The 13,098-nt window shown below is 60.6% G+C and overlaps 2 protein-coding genes across 2 annotated transcripts in view; both read left to right on the plus strand.

Moving 5' to 3' along the window:
• Nucleotides 1–1,386: 1,386 nt before the first annotated feature.
• On the plus strand, nt 1,387–8,392 carry DECR2 (2,4-dienoyl-CoA reductase 2). The gene is given in 10 exon segments (XM_063171267.1): nt 1,387–1,493; nt 1,568–1,636; nt 1,970–2,021; nt 3,090–3,225; nt 4,338–4,462; nt 4,930–5,023; nt 5,677–5,781; nt 6,739–6,791; nt 6,793–6,928; nt 8,208–8,392. Coding segments are annotated over 10 exon segments (903 nt in total). The 5' UTR covers nt 1,387–1,395; the 3' UTR covers nt 8,243–8,392.
• A 3,311-nt stretch (nt 8,393–11,703) lies between these two features.
• Nucleotides 11,704–13,098, plus strand: part of RAB11FIP3 (RAB11 family interacting protein 3) — an 89,126-nt gene continuing 87,731 nt past the window's right edge. The window contains 2 exon segments of the mRNA XM_063171268.1: nt 11,704–11,949; nt 11,952–12,328. Coding sequence (XP_063027338.1) covers nt 11,709–11,949; nt 11,952–12,328 — 618 coding nt within the window. The 5' untranslated portion in view covers nt 11,704–11,708.

Below are 13,098 nucleotides of genomic sequence, written 5' to 3' on the forward strand. Positions count from 1 at the left end.
CTGTTCCTGGGGGGCACTGGATCGGTGCTGGGGAGCTCTGTGGGAAACTGGGACAGTGCTGGGAAGTTTTGGGATGGACTGGGATGGCTCCGAGAGCACTCAGGCTGTACTGGGAGGCCCTGTGAAGAACTGGGCTGTGCAAGTGACGGGAAGAGACCGGGTTGGGGTCTGAGCTGTAAAACTGGGGGCGCCCTGCGACGCTGGGAGCCACTGGGAACCACTGGGACACCGCTAGGTGGCAGTGGGACACAACTGGGTACCACTAGGACACCTCTGGGTGGCACTGGGACACCGCTGAGAGGTGCTGGGATGCTGCTGTGAAGCGCTGAGACACCGCTGGGTGGCACCGGGGGCCACTGGGACCCTTGGGAAAGCACTGGGACGGCACTGGGAGCACTGGGACACCACTGGCACAATGGATATCACTGGGAGCACTGGGACAGCTCCAGGACAGCGCTGGGAGCACTGGGACAGCACTGGCACGGTGGATATCACTGGGAGCACAGGGATCAGAGGGCCATCTCTGGGATATGTCTGTGATATCTTTGGAAGCACTAGGATATCTCTGGGATCTCTCACTGGGATATCTCTCTGGGATGTCTCACTGGGATGTCTCTGGGATATCTCACTGGGATCTCATCGGGATATCTCACTGGGATATCTCTGGAATATCTCACTGGGATCTCACTGGGATATCTCACTGGGATCTCTCACTGAGGCATCTCACTGGGACGTCTCTGGGATCTCTCACTGGGATCTCTCTCTGGGATATCTCACTGAGATATCTCTGGGATCTCTCATGGGGATATCTCACTGGAATATCTCTGTGTTATCTCTGGAATATCTCACTGGGATCTCACCGGGATATCTCACTGGGATCTCTCACTGGGATCTCTCACTGGGATCTCTCACTGGGATATCTCTGTGTTATCTCTGGAATATCTCACTGGGATCTCACCGGGATATCTCACTGGGATATCTCACTGGGATATCTCTGTGTTATCTCTGGAATATCTCACTGGGATCTCACCGGGATATCTCACTGGGATATCTCACTGGGTTATCTCTGGAATATCTCTGGGTTATCTCTGGGATATCTCCCCGGGATCTCACCGGGATATCTCACTGGGATATCTCTGGAATATCTCTGGGTTATCTCTGGGATATCTCCCCGGGATCTCACAGGGATATCTCACTGGGATATCTCAGGAATATCTCTGGGTTATCTCTGGGATATCTCCCCGGGATCTCACCGGAGCCCTGGGACGGCCCCGCTCTCCCCGCGCTGCAGTTCCCGCCGTGGCCGCTCGGTGTCGCTGTGTCCCGGAGCGCTCCCCGTTGCCAGGCGACGGCGGCGGCGCCCGCGCAGGCGCAGTGAGCAGCAGCTCCCCCGCCATGGCCGAGGCCGCCATGGCCGCGCTGGTGCCCCCGGACGAGGACGGGGACGAGTGTCTGCCGCAGTACCGGCACCTGCTCAGCCCCGACCTGCTCCAGTGAGTGCCGGCGCCCCGGGGGCCGCGGGGCCGCCTCCCCGGGGCCCGGCTCTCACCGTGCCTCTGTCCCACAGGGGCCAGGTGGCCTTCATCACCGGCGGCGGCTCCGGCATCGGCTTCCGCATCGCCGAGATCTTCATGAGGTGCGGGAGCCCCTGCCCTGGCACCGGCCCCTCCTTCTCTCCTTCTTTCCCCTTCTTCTCTTCCCCACTTTTCCCTTCTTTCCCCTCACTTTCCTTCTCTTCTCTTCTGTTCTCTTTTCTCTTCTCTTTTCTCTTCTCTCTCCCCCGTCCCATCCCTTTCCCCGGGATGTGCAGCCGAGGCCGGCAGAGCCCTCAGGGAGGCTCCGGGCACCGGGCCCTGCCTCTCCCCGTCCCGCGGGCCTGGAGCAGCAGCGATTCCTTCAGGGAGCCCCCGAGCTGATGCCGGGGTGCCGCTGGGGAGCCCGGCCCGTCTCACCTGCCCCTTCCCCGCAGGCACGGCTGCCGCACCGTCATTGCCAGCAGGAACCTGCAGCGGGTGGCCGAGGTGAGTGCGGGCTCACCTGCGAGCCCCCGACATCCTTCTGCTCTCTGCCTGTGGAGCCGGAGCCCTGGCAATAGTGCAGTAGGAGGAATGGCTTCCCAGTGCCTCCCAGTGCTTCCCAGTGCTTCCCAGTGCTTCCCATTGCCTCCCAGTGCTTCCCAGCCTGCAAGCCCCGGCCACTCCAGCAGTGTGGGTGTGGGTTTGGGGCTGCACCCACCCCGTCTCCAGCACAGCTCTTTTAACCTGGAGCCTGCTTTGTGAGGACTACTCCATGATCATGATGTCTTTTTGTAGGGGAGAGAGGCAGAAATGAGCTGTGGGGGAGGTTTTGTCAGCAGGGCAGAGCCCAAGGTTGGACTGAAAGCTCAGTGTGGAGTAGGAGCAGATGCCAGGGGCAGTGTGGTTTGTGGGCTGCACAGGTGTCCTGTGTTTTGGGGCAGAGGGGACAGTGCAGGTGTGATTGGCTGTCATTTCCCACCCCCTCATGCTCATGTGCCAGAAGAAGCTGGCTCAGCAGGTTTTTAATCCTCAGGGGCCAGAGTCTTCTGAGGCCACAGAATCTGTAGTCCAGGACTCCAGCTGCTTGTGCAACTGTGTGTTGTTGGGGTTCAGGACCTCTCACAGAGCCCAAAACAGAGGCTGGAGCAGCTCTGGGTGTTGTGTGGAGTTGCTGCTGAGCTTGTGTTTCCCCTGTGCTTAATTTACTGGGGAAAATCTTGCTCTTAATGAGCTGTAGGGGTGGCACGTGACAAACCCTGAGCTGCAGAGCTGCTCTGTTTCACAGCCTGACACCTGGCTGCTCTGTCCTTGCCCTTTTGCTCACTGACTCTTTGGATTTAAAGGGCAATTATGCCTGGGCTCATGCCAAAAAAAGCCTTGCTGGGGTCCAACCTTTGTCCTTGCCCTGCAGAGATGTTGCCTGGGCTGTGCTGATCCATGGCAGCCCACGCAGGTACCTGGGCTCAGCCTGCCCAGCGTGCTGGGTTGCACCATGCAGCAGCTTTCCCTGGCTGCCCCAGGGCTAGCAGGCTGCAGCCAGGCTCTCTCAGGTGTTTTTTTTTGTCCTTTCAGGCCTCAAAGAAGCTGGTGGCAGCCACAGGGCAGCAGTGCCTGCCCCTGTGCATGGACGTGCGGCAGCCACAGACCATTGTGGCCGCAGTGGATGAGGCACTGCAGGAGTTCCAGAGGATTGACATCCTCATCAATGGTGAGGCTGCACAAGACTCTGCTTTGGCAGCAGTTTGGGCTCTCTGATGCCATGATGGAGTGTGCTCCCCCAAAACTCAGCCCTGCCTAAGGGGTTGGTTCTTGGAGTCCATCAGCAGAGTGCTGGTGCAGCCCCAGAGGATGGGAAAGATCTGGAGCTCTTGGACTAAGTGCAGAGGCCATGGAGATGCTCTGGAGCCACTCTGCACTATCCTTCCTACTGCACTATTGCCAGGGCTCCCAGCTGTCTGGGCTCACTGCTGGGCAGGGTGTTTTCCTCCCAGTATTCCCAGTTAGATTGTGCCTGGGCCAGTCTGACCCTCGCTGCTGGGCCAAAGGCAGCAACTGCGGTGTGTCACCCCAGAGATACCTTGGCTTGCTGGTGGTTGCAGCTGGGCACTGAACAAGTCCAGGCTTGTTAGGAACCCCATTTACCTCAGGAGGAATAGCTTCAGGCGATAGTGAAGAGAAAAAGGAGAGGATTCTGCTAGAGGGTTTAATGTCCAGAGGTTTATTCCATGGTTACAGAGGTCTGAACGTGAGCAACTGCTCCAACAGAACATGGCCACATGCTCTGATCACCTTTTTAAGCTCAGGGACAGGGGGAGGGGAGGGACAGGTGAGCCACCAACCAGGTGAGAGGGGCAGGGTCTCAGGGGAAGATGACACCCAGACAGGCCAATGACCTCTGGGCATAGGGGCATCCTTTGAACTTGGCCAACCACACGACGCCTTGCTGGAATGTTCAGCCTGATTGACAGGACTCACTCAGCATGGGGGCAAGGGGGAAGGGAGAGAGGTATAGGCACACTTGGGGGGATGACCTGGAAGGCCAAAATGGGACATTACAGCACACCACAACATCGCACACCACAACACTGGGGGCTCAGAGGAAGCAGAGATCTGTGTGTGCTGCCTGGCCATCCCTGTTTGCCTGGGTGTGGATCATCCCTGCTCCCCTCGTGCTGGCTGTGCTGCTGGGATATCACCAGAGCCCCAGTTTATCCCTCAGCAGGGCTGTCTCCAAGCATGCAGACATTGTCCCTCACCCTCCCTGTCCCAGAAGGGCCCTGACACCTGTCCCAGCCCTGACTGTCTGTCCCTGTGCTTCAGGTGCTGCAGGGAATTTCCTGTGCCCAGCCAGTGCCCTGTCCTTCAACGCCTTCAAGACAGTGATCGACATCGACACCCTGGGCACCTTCAACACCTCCAAGGTGCTCTTTGAGAAATATTTCCGGGTAAGTGGCACAGGGGGCTCTGAGGAGAGGCTCTGCTAGGCAGGGGTAGTGTCAAACCCCACTGTGCTCCTGGGGAAATCAGGGAAGTGCAAGGACCCGGAGCCTCCCTGCACAGATCCACTCTGTTCCCTTCCAGGGATCCCAGCCCTGAACTGGGGCTCCTCCTGTCCCTTGCCCTGGGGCTTTGTGCTGTTGCAGCACCTTTCCATGCTCTGCCACCTGGAGGAGCTGATCTCCTGCTCCCTTTCCAGCTCTGCCACTTTCCCTTGGCCTTTCCTTCTACCCTGCATGTCCCACCTCTCCTGCTGGCTGCCCCACCCCTGAGATTTATCAGAGCTGCCCCAGTGATGGCTTGGCAGTGCCTGTGGGTGACTGTCCCTCCAAGCCCAGCTCTCCTGTCCCTCAGAGCCCTCTGTGAGTCTTTGTGCTGCTCCCTGCCTCACTCCACATCTCCTCTCCTTCCCCAGGACCACGGCGGGGTCATCGTTAACATCACGGCCACCCTGAGCTACCGAGGGCAGGCCCTGCAGGTGCACGCTGGGGCTGCCAAGGCTGCCATAGGTACCTGCACACACCCTGCTGGGGCTCTGAGCCACAAAAGAAGCCAGTCCTTCCTAAATACTGGCAGGGAAGATGCTGTGATGGTGCTCACAGGGGTCTGAGGATGAGGGAACAGATGAGGATCTGACTCCATGTTTCAGAAGGCTGATTTATTATTTTATGATATATATTATATTAAAACTATACTAAAAGAATAGAAGAAAGGGTTTCCTCAGAAGGCTAGCTAAGAATAGAATAGAGAAGGAATGATAACAAAGGTTTGTGGCTCGGACAGAGAGCCCGAGCCAGCTGACTGTGATTGCCCATTAATTACAAACATCCAACATGGTCCAATCACAGATGCACCTGTTGCACTCCACAGCAGCAGATAATCATTGTTTACATTTTGTTTCTGAGGCCTCCCAGCTTCTCAGGAGGAAAAATCCTAAGGGAAGGATCTTCCATAAAAGATGTCTGTGACAAGATACCTTGGGGAGGGGCAGTGGGGGTGAATAGGTGTGGGTGCTGCATGCCTGGGTTTGGGATGAGGCTCTTCTCCCCTCCAGGGCTCTTTGCTCTCTGCCACACTGTTCTGTGGCATTTTTCCCCCCCTCCCAAGAAGTTTCTGGCATGGCTTGGCTCTGTTCCTCAGTGCTGTTGCAATCCCTCCCCAGATGCCATGACCCGTCACCTTGCCGTGGAGTGGGGGCCCAACAAGATCCGTGTGAACAGCCTGGCCCCCGGCCCCATCACGGGCACCGAGGGCTTCCGACGCCTGGGTGAGGCCCCTGGGCTCCCAGCCCTGCCCTGGCACTGCCCTGCTGGGAGGGGACTGGGGTGGGACTGGGAGGGACCCCCAGTGCCACACAGCTCATGGGGATTGCTGCTGGGCTGTGCCTTGGCTGGCACAGCTCTGTGGGAACAGCCCTTCCCACATCCCTGGTACCTCCCAGGGCACTGCTTTGGCAGCAGTTTGGGCTCCCTGATGCCATGATGGAATGTGCTCCCCCAAAACTCTGCCCTGCCTGAGGGGTTGGCTCTTGTAGTCCATCAGCAGAGTGCTGGTGCAGCCCCAGAGGGTGGGAAAGACCTGGAGCTCTTAGAGTGGGTCCAGAGGCCATGGAGATGCTCCAAGGTGCTCTGCTCTGGGGCCATGGAGACCTCAGAATCTCTTCCAGAGCCTAAAGGGGCTCCAGGAGAGCTGCAGAGGGACTGGGGACAAGAGATGGAGGGACAGGACACAGGGAATGGCTCCCAGTGCCAGAGGGCAGGGATGGATGGGATATTGGGAATGAGGAATTGTTCCCTGTGAGGGTGGGCAGGCCCTGGCACAGGGTGCCCAGAGCAGCTGTGGCTGCCCCTGGATCCCTGGCAGTGCCCAAGGCCAGGCTGGGCAGGGCTGGGAGCCCCTGGGACAGTGGGAGGTGTCCCTGCCATGGCAGGGCAGGAGGAGAAAGAGAGATCCCTCCCAGCCCAACCATTCCTTGGTTCTAAAGCTTTCTGAGGTCTTTGAGCTCTCTGGGTCAGTACAAAATCCCTGCTGGGCTTGGTGATTTATTTAACCCTTCCTCATTTAAATCTTCCCGGGTTTTATATCCCAGGGCAGTGCCAGGATCTCACCCCAGTTCCCTGGCGCACTCAGCCATCCCCACGGGCAGTGCTGCAGTGCCTGGCCAGCCATGGTGGTGGACAATCCTCCCATGGGTCCAAACTGACCTTTTTCCTGCTCCTTTTAGGTGGGAAATTTGCAGAGAAGTCCAACCAGTTTTCGGCGATCCCGCTGCAGCGCTGCGGGGAACAAGACGGAGATCGCGCACAGCGCGCTGTACCTGGCCAGCCCCCTCTCGTCCTACGTCACCGGCACCACCCTGGTCGTGGACGGGGGCAGCTGGCTCACCTCCCCCAACAGCTTCTCTGCCTTGCTGGGTATTGCCTCCTCCTCTGCTAAACTCTAGGTGACTGCATTTCCCCCTCGTGGGATTGGAGCAGGGCTCCTCAGGGAATCGCTGCTGTTCCCTGGGGCACGGCGGCTGTGAGGAGGGGCTGAGGGAGCTGGGAAGGGGCTCAGCCTGGAGAAAAGGAGGCTCAGGGGGGACCTTGTGGCTCTGCACAGCTCCTGACAGGAGGGGACAGCTGAGTGGTTTGGACTCTGATCCCAGGGAACAGGGACAGGACAAGGGGAAACAGCCTCAAGCTGTGCCAGGGGAGGTGTAGGTTGGGTATTAAGAGAAAATTTCTTCATGGAAGGGGTGGACAGGTGATGTAATGGTCTCCTTGAGCCAGGTCTTATAAGCTCTTGGAGATCTATACTCAGGTGGCATAAATCAGCAGGATGGCTTCTGTGGTAGTGTCAGAAACAAAAAAGTTTTAAGAAAAGGCAAAATAACAAAACTCTTTACAGAGAAAAACCCAGCCAGGTGCAAGAGGTTCTTGCTCCTGGTGACACACCTCACAAAAGCCATTAGTTCCTTTGTTGTCTCATTTTTCTAGTAAATTGCTCAGGGGGTACTTTTTGGCTTCTATCCAATTGGCTATCCTTCAGTTTGAGGTGAAGTCCCCAAGTCCTATGAGGTGTCCTTTTACCTGATCCAGGAGAGAAACTTTTGGCCTTTTTTCCTTTCTAAGGACACAAAGGATAATTTTGTCACTTGGTCAACAGGGGGCACGTTCCTACAGTCAAGCTCTGGCACAGCTGCCCAGGGCAGTGGGGGAGTCCCCATCCCTGCAGGGATTTAAAAACCGTGTGGATGTGGCACTTGGGGACATGTTTTAGTGGTGGCCTTGGCAGTGCTGGGGGAACAGTTGGATTTAATGGTCTTAGAGGGCTTTTCCAACTTAAATGATGATTCTTAACCACGATTCTCCTGGGGCACAGCTGCTGGAGCAGTGGGTACAGTGTCCTCATGGCCAGTTCTAGGGATGACTTGGGATGAGCAGAACCTGCTGGATTTTCCCTTTGAGCCTGGCTTGTGGTGTGGTGTCTTGTGGACACTTGTCCAGACACCTCTGAGATTCCCCTAGAGAATCCTGATGCCCATTTTCTGTGCCCCAGCAGCAGGATTGAGCACAAAGAGTCCCAGAGCCTCTTCCTTCCATGGATTCCTGCAGCCTGGCAGGGAAGGGGTGTCCTGCCTTCCTCCTGGGAGCCTCCCTGAGCTGGCAGGCCCCAGCAGGGCTCTGTCCCCACCTCCACCCTCTCTTGCAGATGTCTGGGCTGCAGGAGCAAACCAACCCCACTGATGGACAGCCTGGGACTGACTGACAGAGAGACAGACGTGACCTGGGACACCGTGTGGGGACATCTCCCAGAGCCAGTGCCGACAGCCACAGCCTCTGGTGGCACTGCCAGCCCTGTGTCTGCCTGGGGGACACAGCTCTGGGGTGCTGGGTGGGGACCAAGCCCACCCTGTGCCATTGCTGCCCTCTGAGCTGCTGTGGCTGTGACACAGAGACAGCTTGGAGGGCTCAGATGGTCACTGGCCCTTTGTGGTTCCCTCCAAGCTGCTCCTGTGGCCTTTGCCAAGCCCCAGGCAGTGCCACCCGTGGGTACCCATCCTCTTCCTCCCCTGTCTTAGCCTGAGCACTGCACAGGAGCCCCAGCAGCAGCAGCAGCAGCAGCTCCTTTTTGGGAGGGGGATCCCTCAGCCTGCCTGGGGTCGGGGTCACCCAGTGTGGGGGGCTCAGTTCTGCCTTGGCAACTCTTGGGAGGGGAAACCCTGGCAGGGGAGGTGGCTGTGTCCCCTGAGGGGTCCTGGCTGGGACAGTGCTCCTGGGATGCAGCTGGGCCCCTCTCCTGGAGCAGAGGTGGTGTGAGGGTAGATGCCCCAGGCCCAGCTGTGCACTGTGTGTCCAGTGGTCTGTCCACAGCCACCTGTCTGTCACACTGTGTCCTGCAGACACTCAGGCTGAGACCAAGCAAAGGGCTGGAGCTGGAATGCAATCCTTTCCTCCTGCTGGGCTGCAGGATGGCACTGCTGGAGCCAGCCCTGTCCCTGCTGCCCTGGGGGCACACACTGCTCGTGTGCACCCTTCTGCTGCTGCTGCTGCTGCTGGTAGTTTTTAGGCTCACCCTGGATTCAATGAAGCTTGTTCTCCCACTTAATTGTATTTCCTACTTGATTGTAGACTTGCCAGGTTTTACTCCTGCCTCCAGGCCACAAATAAAGAACTTGCCCCTGGAGCAGTGATGCCTCTCTGTGCTGCACGAGCACCAGTGCCTTGCCCAGCTCACTGCTCCAAACTGGGCACTGAGGGAGGGGAAGAGCCACTGCTCCCACTGCCAGGCCTTGTGTGGCTCTGGTCCTGGGCTCTGTGGTGCCCAAGGCTCCAGGCCAGGGGCTTGGGGACCTGCCAGCTGCTCAGCCCCTGCTCTGGGAAGGTGGTTCCACCAGCAGAGGTGCTGAGGGCTTTGGTGGGAGGCTCAGCCCTTCAGGGGGATGGGGATGCAGTGCTTGGGCTGGGATCTGGCATCTGGGTGCATCCTTTGCCTGGGCTCTGGGGATTTGGCTGCAGTATTGCTCTTGCTGGATCCCAGGATGTGTTTTCTCCTGGAGAAGGTGCTTGTGTGGTGTGTGCTGGCCCTCCTGCCCAGCTGCAGCCTCATCTGTGACCTGCAGCCCTGCTCTGGGAGGCTCCGTGGATTTCACTGTTCCACCATCACCGGGTGACTTGGGCACTGTCAGGGCTGTCCTGGCTCCGTGGCCACCCCAGGAGGAGGGAGCTGAGTTTGGCCACGTGTCCCAGCACCAGGGCAAGGACAGAGCTCTGGGCCCAGCCTGGAGCTGCAGGAGCCCGTGCAGGGCTGCAGAGCTGCCTCTCACAGCATTGGGCTGTCACCTCCATCCCTGTTCTGGGACCTCACTCCCTGCCAGCCCCATGCAGGGCTGTCACCTCCTGCCCTGCAGGCTCCTCCAGCCCCATCCATGCAGGAACCCACAGCCTGAGCTGTCTGGGAAGGGGGAATTGTGTTGCCCAGGGGATTTGGCAGGGGATGCCTGAAGCTTCCCCCCGTGGGACAGAGCCAGGAGCCCCCTCCTGCCCTGCTCACCTTTAGGAATGGCTGTGCTGAGGAAGAGGATTTGGAGTGGGGGCTCCCATCCTTCCAGCACGGGGCTGAAGGACAGGGGTGACATCCTCCCTGGGGATGCTGCTGAGCTCTGGCTCTCGAGGCTGAGCGTGCTCAGGGACACATGGTGGCCCAGCCAGGCTGCTCCTGAGATGTCACACACAGCCGTGGCCTGGGCAGGGTCACTGGGGCCAGGGATGCTCTCACTCATCAAGTTTGCTGCTAATTATACCCAGGGGCTGTAATTCCACCTGCTGGGGCAGCTCAGGGCTGTGTTAGCAGGGCCATCCCGGGGTGCTCCAGCAGAAACTGCAGCTGCCCGGAGCCTGCAGGCTGTGAGCCCTAAGCACGGGCATTAATTAATGAATTAACCCATTGAGGGTCCCGGGGGTGTCCCAGTGCCCGGCTCCCCCTGGAGCAGCTCAGGCATCCCGGGGCACACAGTGCTGCCCCACTGGGGTTGGGGGTCCTGGAGCACGGCTCATCTCCCCGGGGGGATTTGGGGCTCACACCTGGAGCAGCTGGGCAGTCCTGTTGCACAGATCCCCTCACAGGGCTTTGAGGTCCCAGAGCATGGTTTGGTTTAGGGTCCCAGAGCACGGTTTGGGTTTGAGTTTGGGGTCCTGGAGGGCGGTTTGGGGTCCTGGAGCACAGTTTGGGTTTGGGGTCCCAAGGCACGGTTTGGGTTTGAGGTCTTGGAGTGCAGTTTGGGTTTTGGGTCCCATAGCACAGTTTGTGTTTGGGGTTGGGGTCACGGAGCGTGGTTTGGTTTAGGGTCCTGGAGCACAGTTTGGGGTTGGGGTTCCGGAGTGTGGTTTGGGGTCCCAGAGCACAGTTTGGGTTTGGGGTCCTGGAGTGCAGTTTGGGTTTGTGTTTGGGGTCCCAAAGCACAGTTTGAGGTCCTGGAGCGCAGTTTGGGTTTTGGGCCCCGGAGCACGGTTTGGGGTCCCGGAGCACGGTTTGAGTTTGAGGTTTGGGGTCCCAGAGTGCGGTTTGGGTTTGTCTTTGGGGTCCCGGAGCACGGTTTGAGTTTGAGGTTTGGAGTCCCGGAGCACGGTTTGAGTTTGAGGTTTGGGGTCCCGGGCACGGTTTCCCAGCCGGGCAATTTGGGGTCCCCATTCACGGTGCCCCCCCCGGTCCCACGTGCTCGCGCTCCCCTGGCCCCGCCCCTCTCCGCCGGCCCCGCCCCCGTCGCGCGCGAGCCGGGCAGGGGGCGTGGTCTCGGCACGGGCTCGCGCCGCGGAGGGGCGGGGCCAACCGGACGGGCAGGCGAGTGACGTCACCGCCCCGGCTACTGCGGCGGCGGCCGGGCTGGAGCTGCCGCTTGTCCGCGGGCGGCCCCGGAGCGGCGGCGAGGGCGGGCGGGCCGCGGGGCTGTTCCTCGGTGCCGCCGCCGCCTCCCCTAATCCCCGGTCCCGGGCAGGACCCGCGGCCCCGGCGCTCGGAGCCGCCGCTCCCCGAGCAGGGCGGGACCGGCGGGGCCGCCCCCGGTGTCGGCAGGCGGGGCCGGCGTTCCTCGCACAAAGCCGTGAGTGCCGCGGAGACCGCACCGGTACCGGCACCGCCCCGATGTGAGCGGGGCATGGCCGCGGGGCATGGCCCGGGGCGGGCGGCGGCGGGCGCGGAGCGCCGGCGGTGAAGATGGAGCCGCGTCCGCCTGGGACCGAGCCCCCGCTGCCCCGGGGGCCGGGACCGGGGCCCGAGCCAGAGCTGGAACCGGAGCCGGAGCTGGAACCAGAACCGGAGTTGGAACCAGGACCGGAGCTGGATCTGGAACCGGAGCTGGAACCAGAACCGGTTCCAGTGCTGGACCTAGAACCCGAGCTGGACCTGGAACCGGAGCCGGACCTGGACTTGCAACGGGAACCGGAGCCGGAGCTGGACCAGAACCGGAGCCAGAGCTGGACCTGTACCCGGAGCCGGAGCTGGAACCAGAACCGGACCCGGAGCTGGAACAGGAGGCAGATCTGAGCCCGGAGCCCGAGCTGGACCTGGAGCCGGAGCTGGAACAGGAGGCAGAGCTGGGCCCGGAGCTGGATCTGGACCTCTGGGCCCTTGATGCCGCCGCTGCCGGCGCGGGGCCGCCGCCCTGGTGCCCGGGGCAGGCCGGGGACAGCCCGGGCCCGGAGGGCTCCGCCGAGCCCCCGCCCGAGGAGGAGCCGCGCCTCCGGCCGGTCTTCGACGCCCTGGACCGCGACGGCGATGGCTTCGTGCGTGTGGAGGAGTTCGTGCAGTTCGCCACGGCCTACGGCGCCGAGCAGGTGAGCACCGGGCACCTGTGCACCGTGGGCACCGGGGGGCGGCACCGCTTGGTGCCCGGTGGCCCCGCCGCCCCAGGGTGAGGGTGATGGTGGCTTCTGTCCGGGCTGCGGCCCTTGCAGAGCTCAGTGTCCCCAAGGACAGCGCTGGCATCGCCCGGGTGAAGGGCACGCCGGCCCGAGCGGCCCCCGCTGCGCCCGGGAGGAGCCGGAGCCGCCGGCAGCCCGCGGCTCTTTGTTCTCCATCGCTGCCGCCCCGGGGCTCGCCTGGGCACGGGCACATCCCGGGGCTGCTCCGTGCCGCCCTTGCTGACCGTGCTCACCCCACAACGGGAGCATCCCTGCCCTGGCAGCGCCTTGGAGCGAGGGGATCCTTCAGGGCCTCTCCAGCCCAGGCCATTCCCTGGCTCCCTGCTCGCTTGTCGGGCTCTGACAGCCTCAATGTGCATTTTCCCTTTTCTGCTGCCCTGTGCCCTGGCCAGCCGCTGTTCCCCTGCCGCAGATGACAGCGATGTAATCTGAAGCTGCCTGGGCTGACCCAAAATGGAGCAAGCTCCGGCAGCGCTCACCGGGGCACGGAGATGGATCTGTTGGTGTTTCGTGCATTGGCCTGGGCTGGCATCGCTACCAGGAAAAGAAGATTTTGTTTTTTTTAAGGAACGCAGGTATTGCTGTGAAGTTTCCCTGTGCCTGCCCAGGTCCGCTCTCGTTCTCCATCCCTGGCTGCTGCGCGGGTATTTAAGTGCCATGACAAAGCAAATCATGTGTGAAGG

Source organism: Melospiza melodia, chromosome 18 (assembly GCF_035770615.1).
Source record: "Melospiza melodia melodia isolate bMelMel2 chromosome 18, bMelMel2.pri, whole genome shotgun sequence".
Lineage (NCBI taxonomy): Eukaryota > Metazoa > Chordata > Aves > Passeriformes > Passerellidae > Melospiza > Melospiza melodia.